This window comes from Pezoporus wallicus, unplaced genomic scaffold (assembly GCF_028554395.1).
Source record: "Pezoporus wallicus isolate ANWC-B61680 ecotype Strahan unplaced genomic scaffold, APGP_CSIRO_Pwel_v1 contig_4710, whole genome shotgun sequence".
NCBI lineage: Eukaryota > Metazoa > Chordata > Aves > Psittaciformes > Psittacidae > Pezoporus > Pezoporus wallicus.
This window is the reverse complement of record NW_026640647.1, coordinates 3452945-3480406: the sequence shown is the minus strand read 5'-3', so window position 1 is coordinate 3480406 and position 27462 is coordinate 3452945. Positions and strand designations below refer to the sequence as shown.

Here is a 27462-nt window from a genome sequence, read left to right as displayed (position 1 = left end):
ACTATTTCAGAGATCCTTTCATGAACTAAGGTAAGGTAACAAAGTTTGACAGAAAGATAGTTAATTCTGAAGGTGTTGTATAAATTTTGAAACAAACAGATCAAGCTCTATGCTTAATAAGAAATGATTGGTCTGAGCTTTTTAGTCATGTTCTTTACTTTTAGACATTGGTGTGTAGTTCAGTAAGACTAACTTTGTATAAAAATGTGGAACGTACACATCAAACTGTAGCATGTTTTCCACAAGAAACTTTTAAGATGACTGTGATCAAAGAATGGAGTGTTGAAAGCTGAAGTGAAACAATTTGATGTCCTTTTCTGCTCTAGCTATTCTGTCCACAGTTTCACTGGAGTCTTCAAAATAACCTAAAACTGGCATTTTCTTTTATTTTTGATGTCGTTTATATGGCAGTAGAAGATGGGGCAGGCAAGTGCATTATGATGATGGGCCACCTACTGTTTTCTTCATATCAGAATAATTTCCTCTAGTTTGCCTGGTGGCAAACTGTGGCCTGGTGTTTTCCTACATATATGCCTGGTGGAATCATCATTGCTGCATGAAGTTCCAAGCTAAAATGGAATAGAAGAATGTTTTGGTTTGTGGTTAAGAGTATAGGTGTACTATTAAAACACCTATGCCTTCTGTGATGTGTACAGCAGCTCACATATCTTAGTAAAACTTTGATGTAAATTAGATATATTAAAAAAAATAGGATAATTCACATCATGTTTTTATTATTGCTGATTGCAAATTTTTGGGGAAATGGAGCTTTCTCTGGGAAGTTATTCCATATTCCAGTAGAGTCACTTCTTAAAGGTGACATTACATTTTCCTTTCTCATAATGACAGTTTTTTAGTTATAGCCTTTTTACTATGCTGATATCTTCCTTCAATTTCTACTTAGATTTACCATGTATTTGTAGATAATTATGTGCTACAAGTGTCATTAGTTAACAGAGTTTTATTCCAGCACATGTAAAATACTTTCCTTTTTCATAGTTTCGTTGATCTTTCTTGAATTCCTTCTAGTGTAGTAGAATAGAACTGAAGTCTTTGTTCAAGGTGGAGCCTGAGCTGCCAGCGCTATCTTTGGAATTCTTTTCATCTCGCTCAATTGCTTGCTTATGCAGAACGCTTTGGTATGAAGGTAAATCAGAGAGCAAACACTAATGCAAAGATCTCTATTTTTGATTCCTTGGATGGTATGAGAGAAAGCTGTAACAGTAGGTAGAACTTTAAGTTTGAATTGAGAGGTGGGATAAATCAAATTTGCTAAATCCAGGTTAGCATTCTGCAAAGGAGTGTCCTTTGTAGGAGTAAGAGCCTCCATTCTGTTCTATCACTGCTGTAAATCTGCTTTGCTCGAGTGTTGCTTCAATTAGTTTCTCCCCTTTTTTATTGCATCAAATACAAGCTGTAGAAATTGTTAGCTGAAAGTTTCCACTTCAGAACCCTGCATGACTTTTCTTCACCCTGGCTGATATGTTTTATCATCAATGAGATACTACCTCCTGAGTTCACTTGGCCCATTCTGCTGAGCTCCAATGTGTTTTAATTTAATTCATATACAAGTAGATATGTGGTTTTTTTTTTAATTCTCATCACTTGCACACTTTGAAGGATATTAATATAAATATGCTGAAAGCACTGTTCTTTGATCCATCCTTAAAACTCCTACACTGTTATGTCTGCAAAACTTTGTGAGAATTCAGGTTATCAGTGTATTTCTGCCACTGTGGTGGTTTACTGGCAATAATTTTGTACTTTGTGCTGCCCAGTCTGTTTGCATCCATCTGTTCTTTGTAGAAACCTGTGAGATTTTTAAGAAGGCTGGAGACCAGCTTTTGTGTAGAGTGTCATGAAAAGATCATCCCTGGCTTAGTGTTATTAACTGCTATAGAGTCTTACAGTAAATACATTATTAGATATATTGCATAATAATGCAGCATAAGTATTCTATGTAATGTATTTTTTTCCTCCTTATGCTGCCACTATTGATAATCCTAATTTTGCATACCAGATAAAGAACAACGTTCTGTTTGTTATCTCTGTATGTTTACCTGCCTCTGATCTGCCGTCTTTTCCCCTCCTCCCCTTTTTTATGGTGAGCTAATACAATATTAATTCAGTTTGACAGCTTTGTCTCAGACAGGAAGGGATAATAGTCAACAGCAGACAACAGCAGGATCCTGAGATACCCAACTTGAGTGTTAAATCAGCACTGCTGACAGAATTAATCTTTTTTTTTTTTTAAAAGAATGGCATAAGAATATTTGTGCAAACCAGTGAACGTGAAGTTAATGTTTCACTGAAGATGCTGTTGTATTAAAATACTAATCATCAGAAGACCACTTTTGTTTTTCAGTTTTCTACTTATCTTGTCAGTGTAAACTTAATATACCATGCTAATACTCTGATCCATTTCACACAGTGTAGATCAGAGAAAAAAAGGGAGTATGGATTAGGCTTTTAGGTGCCTAAACGTAGAAGTCTAGTGCTGGTTTAGGTATTGCAGGCCACTGAAGATACTCTTACAGGGCTAGCAAATGATACACAAAATGTAAGGGGGTTCCAAGCAAAGGGAAGCCAGCTGGAATTCTTGAGGTTGTCTAAAATGGCACTAGACACCTCTCTGTAAGCAACCAAATACCATTTGTCTAAAATGGCAGTAGACACCTCTCTGTACACAACCAAATACTATTTGGGCTGTCCAAGTAATATTTTGCATGTATCACAAGGAAAATAAACATGATAGATGATTACCAGTGTTTCATTCATCTTCCTTCAAGCATTTTCTTGTTATTGAGTTTTATGAAAGCATAATTCAGATTGGTATGATTACTTTTTCTGTTTGTTTTCCTGTCTGAGGTAATCTGTAATACCATTAGCATCTTTAGAATGACTGATGATGATGTCACACTGAGAATTATGAGTTCAAGGACATAGACACTAGGAGCAATAATCTAAACCCATCAGATCTTGTATGAAGACCTATCTTTAATAAGAAACATGCAAGGAGAAGATTCTGTCTGTGTATGTGTGTGTATGTACATGCATGCAGAAAATATAGTAATAAATTTGTATCTAAGTTGCTGTGAGGGTGGTGAGGCACTGGAACAGGTTGCCCAAAGAAGTGGTAAATGTTCCATCTCTGGCAGCATTCAGGTTGGACAGGGCTGTGGGCAACATGGTCTAGTGGAAGGTGCCCCTGCCCATAGCAGGGGCGTTAGAACTAGATGATCTTAAGGTCCTTTCCAACCCTTTCTATGATTCTATGATTTAACTAACTAAGCCTTCCTACATTTTGATAGGACACACTGAGTTACTAGGTACTTTTCCATCCTATTCATCCTATTGCTTTCTCCTAGAATACTGGGTGGTTTTTTTGTATGCTGTTGAGCCCAGACTGCAAGCGTTAAAGAAAAAGTCTCAAACTTTAGATGTGTATAAATGCAGATCTGATTGATTCTCACATGTAGTTTATCTTTACAGGAGACCCTAGTATCTGCAGTTCAGAACACTGTCAAACATTTGAAATATAAATACAAGTTCTGCAGCTGTATTGTGTTTACTTTGTAGACAACTAAGAAATGTCTAGTTAAAATGATGCTAAAATAAAATAAGACTGATGTTTCTCCTACTTTGATTTTCCTTTCAATGTACTACAATTTCAGTAATTAAAAAATGAGCATGCTGTATACATCATGTTCAATGTTCTGGTTGTGAAGGTTCACATTCTCTAAAACAGAGAGGATACAAAACTCTCACTTTGCTAAATCAGGAAACAGGCTATAGAGCACTAGACCAAGGGACAATCAATATCTTGAAAATGTGTCAGTTTGCTGTCCAGCTCCTCTCTGGGAAGTCTGTGAAATATGAGAAGGCATCTATCTACTCCTTTAGGAGTATATAAAAGTCCTATTGCTGCAAATAAAGAATAGCACTCAGGCACCCAGGTTTACTTCAGCAACTGGTTATAAGCCTAAGTGGCATGACTTATCATTTTTAACTTCTGTTTACAGCACTAAGAAATTAGAAGAAATAATAACACTTTGATATCATTCCTGTTTTGTTCTGAGACAGGCAGTAGAATCAGGTTCTGTCTTAATTAGTTCCTGTCAGCTTAAACAGACCAGCTCCACATCTCCAGGGATTTAGCATTAAAAACTTAATGTGGCACTCGACATTCTTTCTCTTTTACCTTTCAGAGACAAATACCCTGTTTTCAGGCACTGAACTAAAAGAATACAGAATTAAAGTGCAATCAAAGTGTCATTGTACATGACAAGTTAATGCATAGATTTCCACAGATTTTAAGTTCTATGACAAGTCTAAATGACATCTAAAACAGTCAAAGATGATAATCCTGCAAAGACAGAAATGTTTGTAATTATTTCAGTTGTCATTCCTAGCACCTCTTTCCCTGAAATCAAATGAAATCTTACCAGAACATTTAGTACACTTAGATTATAGAACAGTGACCTTCACTCCTGCTGAGAAGCAGTATTTCATGTAAGCAGAGTACAGTGAATTCTGTTAGGTGTTTGAATCCATTTTGAACAGATTGTCAGTAGTACTCCTACGAACAGTACCATTCCTTACTTGCAACTGTGTAATTCAACAAAGTGTGAAACAATTGCATCAATTTTGTAAAAATGAAAGAAAAATTCTGTTCTTTGTCAAGTTCTTTCTCATCCTTTAGAAGCTGGCGATGGAAATGTTGATTTCTAATCCAAGAAAAACATTGTAAAAATGCAAAAAGATTTATAATAGCTTTTATTGTTTCCCATACTATGACTTTCTATATGTCCTGGCTGCCTGGCTTAAAACCTCCAGTCGCTGTAAGCAATATCACACGTTTCAGTTGTTAAATCAATACAAATGCTCTTAGTAATATTTTTTTCCTATTTTTAAATTCAAAACCTGAAAGCTGCAAATCCTATTTAAGTGCTTTTTGTAAAATAGAATTAAATTCCAAGTAAGGATTTGCCTCTTAAGTGCTTTTTGTAAAATAGAGATAAATTCCAAGTAAGGGAATTAAGGTCTTGCCTTAATGCCTGTGACACATAAGCTTAATGTTTCTGCTGGCCTATTTTTGAAGTGCAAGAGTCTCTAAGGGTTAAGACAGTGACGTGATAGATAGAAGAGGTAAATGACTGTTGTCTTTTCAATTTATTACTGGAAAAATGACTTCTTCAGAACAAGTAAACAAGAAAGCAGGGGAACCCCATCAGATATTAAGTAGCCTCAGATTTAAACCAGAGATGCACAGAAAACAAAGGCTTCACACAGGATACATTAATTTTTAATTTAAATTTTATATTTGGATTCAGGAGTTGTTTATGAAGTCCCTAAGAGGAAAATTTTCTTTTCAATACAATCAAAAGACAGCATATATTTTTGGGAGGGATTTTGACTTCGTATTTACTAAACCTACACTGTGCATTCTTTGAAGTGCTGTGCTATTTTTATGTGAATAACCAGAGACTGCTGCATAGCTTTGGTGAGCGTGGCCCAAATCCTGGGAGTTGCAGACTTACAAATGCTGTAAACCAAATGCATGCACAAAAGGAGAAATATGGCCTTTTTTCCCTTCAAATTCTTGTGTCCACTTTGTACAGAATTCATTCGTCAGCTGGGGCGAAAATATCATTTATATGGTCCTTTGGGGGCTGAAATACACGAATGAGGGATTTGAGCCTGGATTTATGCCAGCAGCAGGGAAAAAGGAGAGGAGCATAACCCACACCATTAGCATCCATTTTATGCTGGGATCCTTGAGGGTCTAATAGAGTATACTGGAGTGCAGTGCACAGTACCAGTTCCACACCAGAGAATCTGGGGTCTCTTATCTCTTAAAGCAACTTGCATCATTAGCAGATATTAACACAGCCAACATGTTTAGTTATCTTGAGTAGCAGAGTTTAATTTATATTCCAGACTTTAATACATTCAGCAAAATGTATCACCCTGCTTACTATTTTGAACATCTTGAAGTTTATCTAAGCAGTACTTAATTGTTTTATTTTTCTCTACTGGCTGTCATTTTTGTTGATGTACTTATGAAAAGGTAATAGTCTGATTAAAAGGCTTAACTGCATTTACAAACAATGCAGGGTATTCTGTACTTCCAAAAATGCAGTATTTAATTATGTTAAAATGCAATTGCCCTAGATACTGCTTTATAAAATACTATTTCTCCCTTTAGACCTTGTTTACTTAAGTGCTGGCGGATTTTATGTTCTTAACTCTCTACGTCAAACTGCAGATGACATACTGTTCCACAAGAATACTGATGAATGAATAAAATTCTTCTGCTAACACTGACCTTTGGCAGCTGCTCACACCACAGGGTTTGATGTTTTGCTCCTGAATTTTTTAAAAGCCACAGACAAGTACTCTAGCTCTAGAGTACTTAGGAGACTTTGTAAGTGACTTTTCTGCCACTTACAGAGGTTCATGTGATTGTGGAAAGAATGCACAATTGTATCCAACAGAGCAGAGTCAGACAATTTGAAAAATATTACAGAGTAGGAATATTTTTCAGTAACTGATAGGCTGCAGAATGCAATGAGCACAGTTTCTTACCTGTATGCTCAAATTTACTGAATTGTGCAAAATAGGGCTGAAATGGTGGCTTTTACTGAAGTCTGTAGCACTTAATAGCTGAATTTACAAAGACAGAGTTTTTGTCCATTATATTTTGTAATCAGAATCCATTACTATGTACATGAAGGGTAAAATAAGTTATAATCTCACTGTGCATTTTCAAGGTAATCACTATTCTTAATAGAATTTGTGGTTGAAGACAGTGTTCTGATCATTTGCTCAGGTGTCCTGCAAAAAGTATCTCAGAAATGGTTCAGTCATAATTAATTTTTCCTTAGGGCAGAAGGATGGGCTACACCTATATAAGTAAATCCATGGTCAACAGACCCTGGCTGTATCCTAAACAAGAGATGATGGCCTTCTTGTGTAAAGAATTGTATTTACAAAAAGTAAACTACAGATTCATACAAATACATTTTTGTGTGTTAGCAGCTATGTGTTGTTGACTTTCGACAGGTAAAGGCAGAAATTAGGCCATATTATTATAATTTTTCTAATTAATATTTTAGATGAAAATGATACGTATGGTAACATTTTAATTTAGTACAACTTTTTTTGCCTAAATGCTAAATATTTATCACATGCCTTTCCACCAAATAAAAGAATGCAACATTTTCCATAGACTTTTTTTCCCCAAGTACTATCTGGTCCTTGGATTTTAAAAAAGGTTTGGAAGCAGTGTACTAAATGACCTCTCTCTATTCCTTCCCATCCTTTCCAATATATCGGAAAAAAAAAATAGGAAAGCTCTGAACATACACAGTGCAAATAGACTGTAGAAAGGATGTACCTTTGTGCTGTAGAACAGAAAACCAGATCTTGGTGGTCAGGTGCTTATATAATACCAGATATTTTATACCAATGTTTGCTAGTTGAGAATCTGATACCAGAATTTTTGGGATCCAGCTTAGGTGCTGTTTTGTGAATGACTCCAGCTAAACCATTTAATATTTTCATTTGTCCTTTGCTATACACCTAGCTAAGAATCCTAGCCAACTCCTGCAGTGTCTTATCAGTGTAGAAAGACTATGTTTTGCAAAGTGACTGAAGCTTCTTTATTGAACTATATGTGTAAATAGTAATGATAAAACCACTTAATGCCAGAGCAGCAGTCAAGTTTTTGCCAAGCCCCTCTGTTAGGGTAATAAAGTTTGCATTAATCTGTCAAATCAAGAAAGAGCATTTTCCCTCATCAGGGTTTAATGGAGCACATTTGGAAACGTCATAGAAATAGAATAGCCATGATTTGCAGTGCGCCAGTATTATTCAGTAGACTATGTAAAACCCTAAATGCTGTAAATATACTTTTTTATATAGTGCTGGTAGTAAATTTACAGTTGAAGTTGGTTTTAAGTAGCATTCTTATTCCCACATTACACTTGCTATGTTAGAAGTTATCTACTGTTCCATGGGGTTTCAACAAATGCGTGACATGGAAAAATGGGACTATATAAAAGTTTTATAGTTTTATTATATTAGAAGAATATTTCAACATTTATGAAAATATGAATTGCAATGATGAGGTGACGCTTATGAAAAGGAAAAACAAATAAACAAAAATCTTCAAATGAAACCAGTTTAACCCTTCAATTACATTTCTTCCCCTCAGTATATGAAATCATCAGGGGAAGTTTAATCTCTTTGTAGCAATAGTTATAGTGGAATCTGTTGCTACATTGCAATGGTGACTGCAAAGGAATTAAGCCTCGTGGATTACAATACTGCAAATTATGTTTTCATTTTTTTTCAGCGAACTGAATAGATGCACTCAAGTATACTTCTAATAAACAAGCAAAGAAACCCCCTGCCATCTGTCTATAACCATAGTCTTCCATGGAATTTGAAGTTAAGCTTTTACAATGTAACATAAAAGCTTTATGTTTGACTCACTTCATTATTGCCAAATTTTGGTTTAGGATTTTCACTATAAACAACTTTTTTGTTAAATTTCTATTGCCTTAAATAATTTGATGGGGAAAAAAATCATGTCCTACTTCAATCTAATATTGTATCTGTGGCTTGGTCCATTATCAAATAAATGAAATATGCAATCTCGAATGAAAAAGTTACATCTTTTCCCACGCAGTTGCAACATTTTATGTTACAGATCCTGATATCCTCTCCAATACTCTCTTGGATGAAATTCCTACTGGATTTATTCTGAAGTTCTTATATTTTATTCCATTCTTAGCACTTTCAGACTTAAAGTCATGGACTGGTTCATGAACTTAATGTTGCACTTCAGTGTGATATAAATGAATTTACAAAGCATACAGCTAAAAGCAGAAGCAAGGTGTCCAGGGAGTAGAAAATAGTTGATGTTTAGATTAGAAACAACAGTGTTGTGCTTCTAAACAGAAGTTGTCTCCTTCCTTTCTTCTGTGCTGTCTCTTCCCAGTCATGGGATCACCTGCCTCTCGTACCAGATTTTGTGCCACTTGGATTGCATGGTGAACCCATTCAGTTTGCTAACTCAGCAATAAATCCCATGCTTTTAGTGGGTAAGTGAATGGGGGTTAGAAAAATGGGTTAGAAAATGTTCAGTTCTAATCCTCTGGTTCAAAGATCTGAGGAAATAGCAAGTCCTGGACACATTCCAGTCAGGGACTGATAAATCTTTGCCTAATTGACCATCAACCATATGGTACAGTTCAAAGGTCTAAGCAAAAATGTGCTGCTGCTTCTTCATTTTTAAGCCCTGCATTAGTGTGCTTGCTGTGGGAGAACCCATGTTTCTTTCCCTGCCACTTTCTGTTCATGTGTCAATCTAGTGCTTCTCAGACAAAAAATAGACCTTATACCTTCAATAAATACAAGTTTCAGAAAGCTGCTCCAAATGATGTGTAATTTGAGGCAAATTAAGAGGTTTCACAAATAATACATTAATAATATTCTCCAAAATATAACAAGTTGTAATGATGATTTTTAAATAGTTACATTATCTGGAATATTTGTTTTCTCTGAATGTCATAGCTGGCCTTGTAGAACTAATGTTATAACTTCATGTAGAAGTGGTATCTTCATGCGTAAATAGCATTCATTATTAAAAGGAATATTATGTGGAGATGATGTTTTCTGCAGTAACGTATTATAGCATTTTACTGAAGTTATTCAGACACCTTTGATGATAGTGTACTAGAGTACCATGAATTAGCCATCAGGGCCAAACTAAGTAACATTTATTCTCGATTTTTCCTGCTGCATTCAGGTTTTCACTAGGAAATAAATTCCACTCATGCTTAATAAGATGCATTAGCTTTGAATTAAATGGGCTATTCAAATCTGATTAGAACAGACTTATAAGAACTTGGAGTCCTTTTTCTATTCACTGGTAAAATCCACGTACAAATATTCACCTTGCAGAATACTCACCTTGCAGTAATGTGGTCAAATACTCACCAGATCACTTACATAGCCTAACTGACATGATCAAAAGTCTCCAGTGTCTTTTATCAAGTATATATCTGGCATCTTTGTCCCCTCAACAAGAGTCCTTAGGGTGAGATAAATTTTTTCATGTGCAGCATGTTGATGTGTAAATCCAAGTTTCATAATACACAGTTTGTTTGTAATAAGGACCCACTTTCTAATCCCTGAAGCAAAGTACCAAAGTTTGGACAAATGGACTGTAAGTGAAGTATAAAATTACCTTATAAAACACAAAACAAAGGCTTGCACCTATCAACCAAAAGCAACAGAGGGCTGTTGATGAGTCGAGAATGATATAACCTGTGAATTCTACTGTAGAATAAAGAGAGATGACATTTTAGGTGTTGTATAAAGCAAAGTAGGCAAGGCCATAGATGTAGAACAGTGTGCTGCTTATCTCAACTTAGTAATGCTGCTATAAAAACAAACCCACATTTGTCAGTGAGAGAGACACTTGTATGTGGTTTTGGTGCTCCTGGAATAATTGCCATGTAGTAGTTTGGATTTCTGCTCTGAAATTACACACCAGCCCAATCTTGCACAGGAATTAAATGATTGCCTAATACAGTGATGTGAGCTTAGCTGAAACCTGACAAATATTCCTGATCCAAATATGCCAGGATAAGAGTTTAATCTATTCAAACTGCACTGCAGGTGGCCTTGCAGTGTGTCATCTGCGTATCAGAATATTTAAAACCATAAATAGTTGCAGAGATTTCTCTGTGCTTCAGTTTTTTAGGGAGTTTGTGCAGCTGTACTTAGGACTGCTCTTATTCTAGCCATTATCTTCGAGTTTTGAATGCTTATCTCAGGAACTCCTGTTTTTCTTGGCTCTAGGCTTTCAAACCACCTGCAGGGATTCAGGTTTAGTCTCTGGTACACAGATTACATAAACAAGAATTACTTCAGATTCAGCAGTATATACCACCACTCCTCTAAAGGTAACAGGCAAACAGTTACAAGGTATAGCAGTTAGCTGTACTCTTGATCACTCTGGAGTTCTTACTGTGCCTTATTTCATACACTCTGCACTGTATTTTTATTACTCTGTAAACCCAAATATTTGTTTGTTGTTCTTTGCCAGGGTGAAGATTTTTAATATTGTTGCGTCTTCTGATGTTCTTTGTTACTATCATTTCTTCTGTATGTGTCATCACACTCATCTCCTGAGCCATTTCTAAATTTGGAATGTGATTGTTTTTCACAGATACATGTGATGGTTTTGCCTTCTGATGCTTGGTTTAACTTGTAGTGCATGTTTAAATTTGTCCCTCTTCAGTTAAGCAGTTAAGTTTGTGTTTGAATTTAAGCGCATGCTGAATGCACAAGCACTTTGAGGCATGTTAATACGCCTCATTGTGTCTTTAGTTTGGAGCCCTTATTTTTATATGTTGTTCAGCTGAGGTCCCAATTCTCAGTCCTACTGGTTGCTACACCACCACACCACCAGGTCTGGGTGTTCTGGGCGTTACAGGCAGAATCTATAAGACTCACAATTCTAGTTTTTTGTTTAACTTTTTTGTAATACATACAGCAGTTGTTGGAAATCTGAGCAAGAATTTTGAATTTTGTAAGACTTTTCTATTATAAGGCAGAGAAACATTATTTTTAAGAGAAAAATGCACCTACAGGTCTCCTTCTACTCCTGTGGTTGTTCTTTGAATGTCTGTTTTATGAACAAAAGTATTGGCTCACACAGCAGAGCGGCCCAGTGAACTACTGTTAAATAAATATACATTAGGAGCAGACAGATTGCAACATTTCAAGGTGGCCACATAGCTTACACTACATTAAAAAATTAGAGTAAGTTAGATTTATATTTTTGTGGAATGTATGTTGTCATTGATATGAACTAATGGTTTGCAACTGCTGTCTTTCCATGTGATGACAAGGAAAAAATGCCAGATGAAAATTAACATTATATGAGATTAACATTATATGAGTTTATATTGATGGCTGTTAGGATTTTGTGGTTGTCTTTGTAATGGTAATGCGTGTGGTTATGGTGACACTTGTACACAGAAAACTAACTGAACACTGGCTTTAAGGTTACCATTGATGGATATTATGCTGTCACTGAAAGAATGTCTTCTCTACATAAATTTGGCAAAAGAGCTTGGGAAGGTAAAGCCCTAGTAATTCCACTATTCTGAATTTATTTTTTGCCAAAATAACAGTCTCAGTATATGTACTTTAGGCTCTGTGGATTCTTACATATAAACTTACAGTCCTTTCATAAATGGAGGAGGATATAGTGGGCAAGAAAGCTATTGTGGATGAAAATCATATCAAGTATTTATTTCAACTGGGATTTTAAGAAGGTTTAGCTGGATTAGGCTAAAGGCAAAAAGCGTCTTTGTTCATTCTTCAGGCTTTCAGGGTGGTTTTATTTTCTGGCATTAATGTTTATTCATTCTGTGCAGGATAAATGCGGCTCAGGTGTTTGACAGTTCTCTCTCAGTTCATGATCAGTTAAGTTTCCATTGCTGCTCATGCCTGTTAGTGAAATGTATATTCATGTTACCCTGTTTGATGAAGAGCAGTGAAGCACAAACGTCTCCTGAAGAGAAGCTTCCACTTGCAGTGAGAAGTATATTATTTCTGCCTGAGCTGCAGGGGCATTTTCCACCTCTGCTAATTCCAGATTCAGTCCCATGTAGGATGCAGAAGGAATTAATGTCACTAGGGTAACCTGCTGCCTGGTTGCCAAAGAAATTACTGCTTTCTTCAAAATCCTTAAAGGAAATTCATTGGTAGTACAGCTCACTCACTTAATGTCTTCTGTATATTTTGTTTACTAAATGCATCTATGTGGTAATTGTTGCTGTGGTGGGAAGTGGTAAGGCTCCTAAAGAGATCATTTGAGGATTTTAGTCAAATTATTGACAAATGTGTAATTCAAATGACCATTGTTGTTGCCTAGAAAGGTGTAAACTAACATGAAGTGGGGCACCAGATAAATACTCTGGGATTCGAATCCTAGTGATATTAGTGATGTGGCAGTTCTGTGCCACCTGCTTGAGCCTTTTCTGCTCTCTCTTCACTGGGAAAAACCAGGAATTGTTCCCCTACTGTCAGTACAGATCTTTAAATTCTGATACAGGTTTGTCATCCTCTTTTCAGCCTCATTAATGTCTTGATACCTTCATAATCTTTGTATCAGTTGTCTTCTCAGCATGGTATCGGACTGTTTCCCCACAGACTCCTTTTACTTGCTTCAGCAAGAGTATTCCAAAGATCAATGTGTATATTTTCCTCAGTTATGGAAGCTCCCTGATTTTACAAAAGTATGATCCATTAGTACTGTAACATACTACCTCAGTACACATTCCTACATGTACTGCAGGCTTTCTTTGCAGATTTGACTGACATGTTTACAAGTCAAATAACAAGATCGTGAAAGTGTGTTTTACAAGTGACATTTCAGTATGACTTCGGATGCAATGTGTATGGATCTAATCCTATATTACTTGCCTAAGGATACAGTTCTAAAATTAAATCTCTTCAAGTACCAACAGAAACTGACAACTGCTTTTATCACCATGACTTTAACCCCAGTTCAGTAATCTTCATATACATTTCAGTAACTATCTGGAAGCATTAGGAACTGCAGCAGATTTCATTTCTGTAGGCAAGAACTATTTCCATAATTTCATACAATGCTATTGGTAGGAGATGGCTTTAATATTTGTAATGAATATACTTCTTATTAATGGTTTAATATTTTCTAAATCAAAACTTGGTCATGTGTTTATTTGCTTTATGTATGAATGTTCCTCTAGGTCCAAGACCAGAAGGCCAATTCAGGTAAGCACCTGGAGATACCCATAGGATTTTGCCAGATTAGGGGTCTCTTCTCTGTACACCAGAAGAGTGGAGAGCTGCTGTGAAGCCCCTGGCCTCTCTGACTGGATAAATGCCTGCCCTGGCACCAGGTAGTACCAGATGGTTACAGCTCCTGAGGGCCTATGGACCATCTGCAGGTGGCTGGAGCAGCAAACCCCAGGCATGCTTTCCCTCCCTCCCTGTGCCCTCCCCTCTCTCTGCTCAGATTGCAGGGGTATGTGGCCTCCCATGGGGTGGGCAACTCCACAGACACTCACAGACTCTTTTATATCACAAAAATCCCCAGCTGGGGAATTGCAGATGGTTTTCACTCTCATTAAGTCTTTTATGCAGCACAAAAGCACCAAGACAGGCCAGAGAATGTCCTGCTGATTTTGGCACCTAGGTTGATTCTTTCAGTTAATACTTTCACCTGCTGCACAGTAAACTCTCCAGAAGTCTTGTGAAACATTACAGTTCCATCCCATGTGAATGCTCTTCCAGTTGATCCTTTTTATGCTGGGCTTTTTAATGATCATGGCAAAGAAACTCTTATTTTGGGTATTCAGCTTGGCCCACTGTCTTACAGAGAATTGATTTGCTGGGAAAATACAAAATCTTCATACAATATAGGACAGGATTTCTTGCCTTTTAACGCTTCTAGCTGTTACATAGCAAAGTTTCCCTCTCAAAGGGCATTTTTCTTCACACACTCTACTGTTGATCACACAATGCTAGACCTTCAGTAATTATTCATCAGGTTCTCGTTTGCTGTAAATGATAACCAAAAGGAAGAGAAAGGAGATGGGAAGTTCTGGAATATTGCTTTATTTTCTTTAGTTTTTACTGAAAAGTAATATTTTCCTTTTTCTATACTTGTCTCTTAAGTATTTCATAGACTCATAGACTACCAGGTTGGAAGGGACCTCAAAGATCATCGAGTCCAACCTTTCTAGGCAAATCATGACCTAGACTAGATGTCCCAGCACCCTGTCCAGCTGAATCTTAAAAGTGTCCAATGTTGGGGAGTCCACCACTTCCCTGGGGAGATTCCAATGGTTCATTCTTCTCATTGTGAAAAATTTTCTCGTATCCACTTGGAATCCCCCCAGGAGTAACTTATGCCTGTTACCCTTCATCTTTTCCATGTGACTCCTTGTAAAAAGGGAGTCTCCACCTTTTTTAGCCACTGTTTAAATACTGGAGCATGATTATAAGGTCTCCCCTGAGCCTTCTCTTTAGGCTGAACAAACACAATTCTCTCAGCTGTTCCTCATATAGCTTGCTGGTCCTTGGATCATCTTTGTGACCCTTCTCTCGACCGTCTCCAAACTCTCCACATCTTTTCTGTATAGTGAGATCCAAAACTGAACATTCCAGGTGTGGCCTGACAAAAACCATGTAGAGTGGGATAATGACTTTGTTATCTCTGCTGCTGATACCCTTGTTGTTGTAACCCGGCTTCTTGATGGCTTTCTTTGCCACAGCAGCACACTGCTCACTCATACTGAGCTTGCTGTCCACCAGGACCCCGAGGCCCTTTTCCACAGAGCTGCTCTCCAGCCCTGCAGATCCCAGCCTGTTCTGCACTCCTGGATTGTGTTTACCCCAGTGCAAGACCTTACACTTGTCCTTGCTAAGCTTCATAACATTCTTGTTAGCCCACTCTTCCACACTTTGTGTGGGAATTAAGTAATGCTGCCAGGCAAAATATATATTGCTTTTGCATACTCATGTCTAATGACTTGTATTAAAATTATGCATAGAATCATAGAATAGTTAGGGTTGGAAAGGACCTTAAGATCATCTAGTTCCAACCCCCCTGCCATGGGCAGGGACACCTCCCACAAAACCATGCCACCCAAGGCTCTGTCCAACCTGGCCTTGAACCCCCCCACCAGGGACGGAGCATTCGCAGCTTCCCTGGGCAACCCATTCCAGTGCCTCACCACCCTAACAGTAAAGAATTTCTTCCTTATATCCAATCTGAACTTCCCCTGTTTAAGTTCTAACCCTTTACCCCCTGTCCTATCACTACAGTCCCTAATGAATAGTCCATCCCCAGCATCCCTATACCCCCCTTCAGATACATCTTCTGTTAAGTTTCCAATGTCCAAAGTTAAAGCAGCTGAAAATCCCTTTTTAAAGAGGGTGCATCTGTGTGTCAGTGTGTTACAGGTTCTCATCATATACAGAATTTTAAGGGCATTAATCAGAAATTTTGGATGACCAATTTATTTTTATGGTAAAGATTTTTCGTTTGTAGTATTCTGCAGGGATTTTTACTAAATAATTGATGAGGATGACTGAAAATTGATTTTCCTCCAGTGAAACCTTTTCCAAGAACATTCTTGGGAAGTTTCAGTATTCTAGTACTACTCCAGCTATTTTTAGGTCCTAATCTCCATGTGAGATTTGTATAAGTTTTCCAATTTTTACCCAATAATACCTTTGCCCCAGATATATTTTAGATTTATTTTAAATTTAAAATATTTCTCAGTCTGGAAAGGTGCTATGGTGTGTTGTGCACTGCACCTCTCTTACAGAACCTGAAGGCAGCAGGAATACTCACTTGGGAAAGCTGACTTTGTATGAGTCTCTGTTATTCTGGTTTCTCTTGTATTAACTTTTTGTCAAAGGAGAGATGAGGTGGACCAGGTGTGTGTGTGTAAGTAACAGAATTGGAAAGAGGAGAAAAGACAGTTGTTTGCTTCAGGAAAACAGTCTGGTTTTCTCTATTTTGGAGTCTGTTGAAGGTTAAATACACATTGCCTCAGGACATGGCTCTGAAAAGTTAGCCTGTTCCTTATTAGCTTAGTGTCTGTAGGTGTGGAAGCACCCATGAAAACAGACATAGCAATTCCTCTGTGAAATGTCTTTGTTTTCGAGTGTGTACACAACTCTATGCAGTTACAGCCACAGTCACATCTGGGGAACATAGAACAGAATCCTAAATCATACCAAAGACAGCGCAGCTGTTAATAAGGAACTGTGGATGTAACCTCACATGTGATGTGAATATATCAGAAATAAAAGCACAGAAATGAACAGTTTTGTAATTACTCTAAAGCAGTAGTGCTGATTTCCTACAAATACTTCCGATTATACTGTTGTTGTGATCGCTTCCACTTATGTCTTGGAGAAAGTCGAGAGGATTTAAAGCTTCGTATGAATTAACATTTTTGCTCAGTGGAAATAGGATTCTTCTAGCATGGGTGCAAGAACATTCTCAAAACACATTTTGAGGGAAACATGAAAATCCAGTGTATCATTTACATAGTTTTTTAAATTGACAGATGAGAAATCTTAATTTAGTCTGCACTTGTGTCACACCGTCAAAGGGCTTTTGCAGCTTCCAGATCCACTGAGAATAATTCATTAACTAGTGGTTTTCATCTTCTCAGTTTCTCATCTTCTCATCATAAAAATGTCAGGATAACCAAAACCAAAGCACAAATAATTATAAATGTTATGAAAGTCTTGGCATTACACATCCTTCTTTTTCTTTTCATCTTGTTTCACAAAGCAAAAGAGGCATTATATTGTCAATGCCAAGGCAAGGTAGTGCCAAAGAGAGAGATGTATGTATCTAACAATGCCCAAGTCACCACTAACCTCTATATGATCATCCAAATCTGAGCCTTTAATGAAGTCCAAACAGATTTATTGCAGTCCTGTGTCAGAGTAGCACTCTTCTAGGTGTAAAGAGTCAGGGAAAATACATAGATGACTGATCAGTTACACACTAGGTGTGTTTAAACTATATTGTGTGTGCCAACCTGTGCAAGTCCCAGAAAAGAACTGAAAAAAGGGTTTAAAGCTTTGGATAGATGAAAGTGTTGATTTCATAGCTTGCCCTACTTTGGAATACAGCCACATACACTTGTATCTGGAGCAGTTTGTCTGGTATCATACAGCAGGGCTGAATGGGAAATTCCCTCCTGCTGAAGCTGGACAAAAGTGCTGTAGGCTTCAATACAGAAAGGATTTCAAGCCCAGGGCTTTGAGCATATGCTGTAAGCTATACAAAATTTACTTTGTATTTTGATACACATTAATTTCATATAGTTGTCAACTGTTTGTTCAGAAGAAATGGTGTCTACAGAAACCTATTTTGTTGCCCATATATTGGTAGCTACATATAATTTAGAAACCAGATGTAGGATACCAAATAGTTAGGACGGATGTGCTCCTTGCTTGTGGGAAGATTTTGCCTTCATGTGACTCAGAAAAGAAAACAAAGCATGAGGTATTGCCTCATAGTAATAACCAGGACCTGGATTATATAAGAGTAAGTACAATGTGCACATTTTTAAGGCCATTGGCATTACTGTGTTTTTGTTTGTTGGTCTGGGATTCTGCAGTGTTTTGTGTCACTGGTCCTCTGGTAATTACTGCGTGTATTTTAAATTTTCAATTAATTTAAATTTTTTTTTTTTTTTTTTTTTGCAACCACGTTTTCCTACGAAAACATTCCTGCGTCCATTATGATAGACAAAGCGCAAGTAAAATTGCAGGAAAAGTAGCAAACGTGGAGCCGATTTCACCTAACTGTTTTCTAACGGACAGGGTAACTGACACAGACTATGATAGAGGCTGGCTCATATTCACGTTGATGACACTGATAACTGTCAGAGCGAATAACTGCATGTGAATTAAACAAAGAAACTGGCATTTCAAAGCACATTTCAGCGGTGCTTTCTCATCGACAGCGATTAACGTGCAGCGGCTGCAGGACCGTCTGCCCCCCGATCCGCACGGCGAAGGCTTTTCACCAGCCTGACCGGATTTACCCACTTCGGGTGCTCGGGCCGGGGCTCGCCGGGCAGGTCCTTGGTTCCCCGCAGCCCGCTCTGGAGGCGGGGCCCGAGCAGCGGCCTGTCGCGGGGCGGACGACATCCCGCAGCCCCCTCCCCCTGTCAGCGGGTCGGCCGCGTCCCCCGCGGGTGTGCGTGGGGGAGCGGCTTTGTTACCGGCTGCCCGGGGGGAGCTGCCAGCCCCCGGCGCCGCCCAGGCCCGCGGGGCTGCGGCCTCGGCCCCGGCTCCCCCAGCTGCCTGTGTCCCGCCGCTCTGCCGGTGACTGAGGGGAAGATGCCGGCGGCGAGGCGGAGGCTGGCGCAGGGGTTGTTGCGGGCCCAGCCCCGGCGCTGAGGCGGCGCGAGGGCGGGGGGCGGTGCGGGCGCCCTTGCGCGGAGAGGCGCTCTCCCCGCCGTGGGCGCGGAGGGGCTGCCGCCGCCACCGGCGGGAGCCGCCTGCCGCAAGGACGGGGTGACTCCGGCCGCCGCCCGGCTCCGCAGCGGCAAGGCACGGCACAGCGGGGGAGCCGCCCTCTCCGGAGCCCCGCTGTGGGGCGCGGAGCCGCAGTGCGCGCCTCTGCGAGGTGAGTGGGCGCCCGTGTCGGGGGGACCGCCCGCGGGGGCGAGGGACGTGGTCGAGTTGGAGGGGCGGTCGGGGGCAGGCGGCAGTACACGGGAGGCACCGGGCCGCGGCGGGGCCGGCACGGGGCTTCCTACGAGCGGCGGCGGTGCCGTGGCAGGTGCGACTCCCCCGGCCCCCGCCCGCGGTATCCCCGGAGCTCGGATCGGGCTCCGCGCTTTGCGGGCCGGGCCCCCGCTGCCCCCGCTCCGGCGCCCGCGTCGCCTGCCCCGTCAATGCGGGAGGCTCGGGCGACTTCGGGCAGCGGGCTGACGCGGAGCCCACAGGACGCCACTTGGCTTTATTTTAATCGCTTTTGGGCGATTTAATTATAACTCGTTTCCTGCCCGGGGAATGCGTTCGGCACTTGGTGCGCCGCGTTTCTTTCCTCCGCTCTGTTCCCTCGCCATTTAGTGTATTTATTTATTTATACATAGGGCTGTTCTCCAGATTTCATATAGTAGTGTCCGTGGTGGGCAGGAAAGATCGCTGCAGATTTCAAGCATGTTGTTTTCAAAACAGCGGGGTTTAATGTGTGTTTCTGTTCTTGTGTGCACGAAATACAGCACGACAGCGGGGGGAAAAGTCGGCATAGGTTCATATTCTAACCATTCTCTGCATTGTTTGTTGATGCGGAGATATTTTCTTTTCCGTAGTATACTTGTTTTATTTTTCTCTTAACCTTTTCTGTCACTACAAACCATAAGGGTATTCAGAAACATCATTCTTTTTCTGGGACTGTGTGATATCAAAATAAAGGGAGCGTGGTGTATGTGGATGGTAATAGTTACATAATTTATTATCTCTTATTTTGTTGCTGGATATATGTCAGGAGCATGGGGAGAGTATTTATAACATCTTCTTTTTTTCCTTTCTGGGATGCTGTGTGAGGGAGACTTTGCACTACACTACATTGCACTGGAATGTTTGTCAGGAATTCAGCCCTGAATCCCTCCTGTATCCAAAATCCCAGCAGGGGCCTTACCTTGCTTTACACCATGAATGTCCACTGCTGCTTCTTGTACTCTCAAAAACTTCTTGTGTACATTTATTTTCTTCTTCCTCCAACAATTATTTCAGTACAAATATTTCAGTAGTGATTACTCCCAGTACTGAAGAATGGAAAGAAATCTATATCATGAATGCAGGTGAGCAGTTTGCCCAGTTCTTAGACTCCTTTGTAAGAATTTTCTGTCTGAGATGATCGTTGGTTGCAGCTTTAGGCCATAAGGCATGATGTCATTATTAGCATATGAAAGGAACAAACCTAATGCTGCCTTTCAATGACCTGCTGTTCAGGCTCTACATTTCCCAAAATGTGGATGCTTCCATGTCAGCTGGAGGTGGGAGAGCGGATGTTAGACACTAGTCCATGTGTACCTATCTTTCTATTCTTATTTGGATCTTATGCTGGAATTTAAACATATCACCTTAAAAAGGGCTCTGAGATTACAAAGAGCTCGTATGGTTGACTGGAGACCATTTTTAAAGTTATGCTTGGTAGCAGTTTTACTTCACAGAACTAGTTGCAAAGCCTTCCTTCCGTTCATCTGTCTTCATAAACAGCCTTCTGGTGATGCCAGTGCAAGCTCAGAGTGTGTCTTTCAGTCTTGTTGGCATTATGGGATTGGTCTGGTTTGGAGCATTTGCCAGTCTCCTTAAGGACCTCCTGCCTTCTTTAACGACCTGTTTACTATCTTGCTACTTATTTTTAAAGTCAGTGTAGCTAATGGGCGATTCTATTTGTGTTACACTTTCAGTGCTTTTTCAAACCTGGTAGAATTTACAGTGTTATACCTTTAAGAAGCCCTATGATAGTACAGTGGCTGGCGGCTAGAAATAACATGCTGTTTTGTCAGATCTCCTGAGAAGAAATTGAATGAATTTTGTGTTGCCGTCTGTATAAGATTAACTAGTAATGTAAAAATTTAACTCCTTTCTCTCCCTCCCCCCACCCCTCCAGTTTGCCGGTATGCTTTAAACTGCAGCTAAAACACCCGTATGTTGCAAAATAAGGGGGCTTTCTGCATATGGGACTTAATTATTCCAGAATGCAATCTGCTGATTAAGTCTAACTCCTCTTCCATTTTTTTCTTTTAATCCAGCTTGGCATTTTGTTTTTTAAAAAACATTCCTTTAGTCAGACAGGGTGCTCAGGGAATTGCATTTACTTCATTGGCTGACATATACTGATACAAGAGAGATGGTGACAAAACACCTATTTGGGGTCATGTTACTTAATCATTGAAAATGAGATGTAAATATGTGCTTGAAATTAAATAGCGTGTCCAAAACCCCTTGTTTGAGACTGTATTCAACAATGCTGCCTTTCATAGTATGGGATGCTCTGAGTAGTTGAGTCTAATTTTGATTGATCCTGCTCTCATCATGCATGGCACAGTCATAGCCTTTGTCTTCACATTTTCCCTTGCTGATATTTTGGTTATATTACAATGAGGCAGAGGCTGAGTGAAGTTACTCGCTCACCAGTAAGAAGAGTATTAATCTAATTGCCCAACAGGTGGAACCAAATTGAATGTTTCATATAGAAGCCCTCCAACCTGAAAGGAAAGGACATGCACTCTTACACTTGTGAGCCTGTGTTTTGGCACTTTGAAGCTAATGGCAGTATATGAGGTGTTTATCTAATTGTACCTGGGCCTTTTGCAAGGTGAGAGTGGGATTGACTATTATTGTTACAAATTATTTTGATATGAGTTTAGTATCTAAGAAAAGTTCCATGTAATTTCCATTTGAAATGGAAGTAAACTGTGCACAGTTTCTACAGATAGTGATGCAGGGCCTCTGTGGTATTCCTCTGCACAGGCTGGAATGTCAGCGATACTGAAAGTTGAAAATGCCCGTTTCTCTGGCAGTAACATTGGCAGTGGTGATAAAGCTTTATGCAGCATGGATCTGTGTTGCAAGGTTACCTCTTCATGGGATGAGATGTAGGATGTGATCCTAGAATATTGTAGTACTTTTAGAAGAGTTCAAGTAACACTTTCTAATTTTATTTTACTTTTTTTTGATTACAGAAATGTGAACATCAGTGCTTCAAACCTTTATCTTTTCTTAAAACTGATTGTATACTGGGTGAAAGTAGGACAGGAGTTGCATGCTCTCTTATGATCATCTTGATAAAACTTCTGAACAGTTTTGTAAGAGACTACAGGCAGATTGTGAATTGTGCAAGCCCTGGACTGTTAGTTCGAGGTCTGGTCAGTCACATTACAACTGTGCATGTTCCAGTCTTCCAACACTGAACAATTCCATTACTTGCTTTGATAATGTTGGCATTAGGTTTCCAAGTTCTGCTGACAGGATGTATATGAATTTAGATTTCAAGGCAAATAGCTAGTCAGTGCCTTCATAACTTTGTCTTATTTGTGGAGAGTTGTTCCTTCTCATGATTCCCTCTCGTACTGGGGAGAAAACTGGAAGTGTCTGAGGCTAAATCTAGTTTGAATGCACAGAGTTATGACTCCTATATTGATTGTGCCAGTATTTTGTGTTACATTTACACAGTTTTGTGTCACAACCATGTTTTTTTTTTTATGATTGAAGACAACTGATCTGCTGATACCAGTTGCTTAATGGACAATAATACTTGTATTTTGTAATTTGCGTTGTAAATTTGCCCTGAAGTATGCAGTTTTGGAAAAAAAAAAGTAATGATAATAACTACATTTGAAATACAGCTTTGAAAGATGAAAAGAAAATTTTGAAAGAGGGTCTGTTCTTTGAAGTGTAGTCATCAACCTTTGTACATGACACAATTGCAGCTTGTGTGTGTCATGAAATGAATTTGAAATAGAAATGTGAACCCAGCATTATTTGTCCAAAAAACCCAATTAGTACAGTTAAACCAAACTTAATGGTTGAAATAGTACACTGTTTGTCCTGTAGAATTAAGGAAGTATCTGAAAGTGGATGGTTGAGCTCATCTGAGCTGTTTGTTTTTTTTTGGATTAAGGAGTCATTGTGACATAATTCATAGCTTGGGGGTTTGTTCTTTGTATTAGCACTGGAAATGAAAAAAAATATTGGAAATATATAACGTGATCTTAAAAAAACCCTAAACCAAAAAAAAACTTGAACTGTCAAGCTTGTGTTCCTTGATGCTGGCATGCAGCAAACCATGAGATGAGAGGACAGACTGGGGGGTTGTTCAGATAGTGTTCTGGTTCAGATTTCTTATTTCAGAATGCCTCTACTCATTTGGGAAGCTGTATATACACACGTATAATTAGACTTGTGGGCTTTTAGTCAGAAAAACTGTAATAACACTGTCAATATCCCTCGTATTGACCACCAGGGAAAGATATTAGGTAACAAAAATTTACATTTCAATAATAAGCCCACCTAAATATTGCATGGAGGACCGTCAGATGTGTTTTGTTAAGTGCTATGGTGGCCAGGATCCATTGGCTAGGATCCACTTGGAAAGTCAGATTAAAAGTTTCTGTGCTTGACAAATACAATGTCATTAGCTTAAAAATTCCCTAAAGGCTGGGACTGTAATTAGATGAGCCCAAAGCATGCAGTAGCAAAATTAATTTTCTTCCAGGAATGACCAGCAGCATCTTTTAAAAGAGAAAACATTGACTGTTTCTTGTTGGATAGAGTAACCACAGCAAGAAGGAAGAGTTTGCCAGGAATGCCTGTGATGGCTGAAGCCACAGCACCTTATGGTGAGTGGTGTGGGTCAGCTGCATTCTGGTGGGAAGCAGTGAGGTCTGCGAGGATCCTGCTGAAGGAACACTCAAAAGTGGTCATCTGTTTGGTGCCCCCCATCAAGAGCTTCACTGTATTGGATACTACACATGCTGAGTAGTGGCAAAATAGCAATAAAAATTTACAAAACCAGCAACTTCATTTGGATCCTGATTGTCTCAAAAAGGCATATAGACTCATAGGATAGTTAGGGTTGGAAAGAACATTAAGATCATCTAGTTCCATTCCCCATGGCATGGGCAGGTATGATTCCTTCACTTTGTGATTCCTTCACTTTGCTCTTTCAAGAGCATGTGAACTTCATTGTGCTAGGTTACAATGTTTCAGCTTCAAAGGGTGTGCTTTTTAAACTGTGTGTTTCTTATTTTAAGGAGCACTTTAAAAACAGCTCATCTGCTTGATTGATCTTGTTATTCTTCTGGTACATTACTAATTTGAGTTTGTTTTGAGCTGGTAGTTTGATGAAAGAATTATTTCTCCCACTAGAAATAACAAAAAGTAGAGACTGTAAACTTATCATCTCTTCAAAACGTAGCCATAGCTACATAAAAAGTATAATTTATGCTTCTTGAGTCATTGCTCTAATAAAAATGTCTACATTGTCTTCATGAACATAAATATTGTTGTCAAGGAAATAATTTCCCAAATACTTGTATGTCATGGGAAAACGGGAAAATTACAAATGTGGTGGGCTCTCTGAGACTTGCAAAACCTTCATTGAGGTAAGTAAGGCTGCGGCTGTGCCTGCTGTGTGAGCAGGCTTAGAGCCTGAACTTGAGCGCTGTCCCAGGTTTGTGGCACTGAGGAATTGTTGGTGGGCTCCTTGGCATGCTTTTGGCCAGCGTCAGCAGTGTCCAAATGAGGCACAGCTCAGGGAAAGCCATGGACCAGAGACTATCCCAAAATGGACTGGAAAAGACAGCTCCATTTTGTGAGAGAAGAGCATTTAGCAAGTGTGTTTCACTGTATGCTTCAGCATCTGTTTCCTGGCCTGTTCTGCTTATGAGTGCAGATGTAGTCTTTAAGATGCTGCTGCATGTTTTTAGATAAGAAAAAGCTCCAGTTGTGTGCAGTTTTCCTAGAGAAAAACAAGAAGCCAATCATTTATGAGAACACTTAAGAAAGCTTATTGCTTCGTATTTGTGTGTCTGTATTAAAAAAATACATACACATAACACACGTTATTTCATCTCCAGCTAGCTTCTTATTCTTTGAATAATGCCATGTTGGGTGATGTCGATATCTTCCCAAAATGCTTTTAGGGTCTTGTAAGCAAGTGTAGCAAAGTATCAGAGCTAGAATAAGTGTCAGAGTTCTTGGTTGTCTTACACGGTGTTTTTGCCTCAAATGTTCACCTGATAATTTCCCAGTGTGTAGATATGACACCACTTCTCTGTTTCATTTCCTAAAAAGTGTTCTGACTTTCTTAGAATAAAATAACTTCCAGCAGAATACAATTTAGGCTTACCTCAGTGTTTATATTATATTCTGTTAAGCGTGTGCTATGAAGTTGTTCCGAACTTGGATAAGTATGTGTTACATTGGACTGTTAAGTGTGACAGGTTGGTAATTTTCATAATGAAGCTATTGGTTAATGTAGAGAGCCACTGTAAACAACGTGGTGCTGCTGCTCAACAGTTGTAAGTTGTTCTCCTCCTTAATGTTCCACAGAGATCTGACAGTTACCACTTCCTGCCTTAGTTCAGTGTCACACGTTTAGTTACACTGAACAGTTTGAATTGCTTTATGCATACTTTCTAATAAATAGGTAAATAAAGCCAAGTTCTCAGACCTGATGTTCTAAGAGGTGGACTGATCGCTGATTTTTACCCTTATTTTCTTTAATTGCATTTGGTAGGTGGTTCTTGTTTGTTTACTGTGGGTGTGTGTTAGTTTTGCCTTGTAGTCTTAAAAATACTAATTTCCAGTGAGATCCTGGGTTTTTAAAACTGACTCACTGTTTTGGAAGAAATCTTTCTTTTATGTTGTTTAATTTCCTCAATACTGATAATGACTGTGTGCAAAGGCATAGACTTAAGTAGTGAGTTTCTAGCTGAAGTAAGTTAATAGGTAAAAGGCCTTGGCTTAGATATACTGCAGAGAAGTCTGGTTTTGACTCACATTTTCTCATTATGAGAAGATAAATCACTAACTAAAACAATTAACTGCCCAGGCTCTAAGGACATGAAGTCAGGAGGGTTTTAAAGTTTGCTTATGCAAGCCTCTTTTTTGCTTATGCAAGCCTCTTCTAAAGCTTGCTTATGCTTATCTCAGTTTGTAAGGAGTCTGAGGTATTACAGATGCGAGTAGCATGTTCAACACCTCTTGGCGTAAGCTTCATCAATTGTCAGCTGTGTGGAGACAGCCCTTTATTAACAGTTAAAAAACAGCTACCAAGTTTTGGTTCTTTCTTCTGTAGATAAATTTATTTCCATTACATTTCTTGATTGTAAGTGGGTGGGGTAAATAAAGTCAATATAAGGAGGACTAGTGCATGTATTTAATTTGTCTTTTTATTTTAATGGGAGAACTACCATGTGTTGGCACACAAAAAAAAAAAACCTTTGTTTTAATCTTATGGCTTTTTTTTTTGTTTTAAAATGTAAATTTACGCTGCTGATTTTTCAAGTGACACGGTCTATTTTGAATCTGTTCATAGAAGAAAATGTAAATCTCGGGTCTTGTGCATGTTCCTGTGTCTCCTTTTCAAGGTTTATGGTGGTGTTGTCACCATGTGAATGATTTTCTTTCCAATGCTTTGATAAAAATCCTTCCAAACGAAGGGGAGACTGCCGTGGGGGAACAAAACACAAGCATTGATAAACTCTCAAGTATTCAGTCAGGAAAAACAGAAATACTTTTCCTCAAATCTTTCTTCTGTGTAATTTCTTCTTTTCTTTTCTTTAGCGAGGTTCTAATACATGGAAGGTTTTCTGGCAGCTTAATGCGATTTTTAAATCAGTGACGTCACTTTATTAAGGCATAAGACAGTGTGGGCTATCGGTATATTAAACAAAGACTTCAACTAAAATATGCATTGGTTAACCACATGTGAAACATTTTTAAACAGAACAGAAACATTCTTTATGAAGTATAGATGATGAGGAGTTTCAAATGCCTTAGGATTAAGAGAAGCCTGGAACAAGTCATCTATCCAAACTTCATTTCCAAAGGAAAAGCATATTGACTTAGTGTTTTAGCTGATTATGTATCATTTGGAAAACAAAAAGCAGGATTGAAAGAGTAAAGGGTTTAGCTTTCTTGTGAGTATGCTTCATGACTTGTGGGGTAGGCTGCAAGTCAGCTGCAAGCAGGCTTTATTTGTCAAATCATTATTTTGATCTTAGTTCGCAGCTCTGACATAGGTTGAATAATATTTACTCCTGTAAGTACCCCCATGAAAAATCAATATCATATAATCATAGAATCATAGAATAGTTAGGGTTG

The 27462-nt window shown here is 38.9% G+C and overlaps 2 protein-coding genes across 3 annotated transcripts in view; one reads left to right on the top strand and one right to left on the bottom strand.

The window, feature by feature from the left end:
- Positions 1-15510, bottom strand: part of CCDC150 (coiled-coil domain containing 150) — a 36015-nt gene extending 20505 nt beyond the window's left edge. Inside the window, exon 1 of the mRNA XM_057419764.1 lies at positions 15117-15510. Within this exon, the coding sequence (XP_057275747.1) occupies positions 15117-15510 (394 nt within the window). The remainder of the gene's footprint in view (positions 1-15116) is intronic.
- The window catches only part of HECW2 (HECT, C2 and WW domain containing E3 ubiquitin protein ligase 2), a 175645-nt gene that overhangs the window by 887 nt on the left and 147296 nt on the right, over positions 1-27462 (top strand). The window contains exon 1 of one of the 2 annotated variants that reach the window (XM_057419923.1): positions 19054-19243. The exons of the other annotated variant lie outside the window; for it this stretch is intronic. The gene's annotated coding sequence lies outside the window, so the exon portion shown is untranslated. Of the gene's footprint in view, positions 1-19053; positions 19244-27462 lie in introns of those variants that run through there. 2 annotated transcript variants of the gene reach the window in all.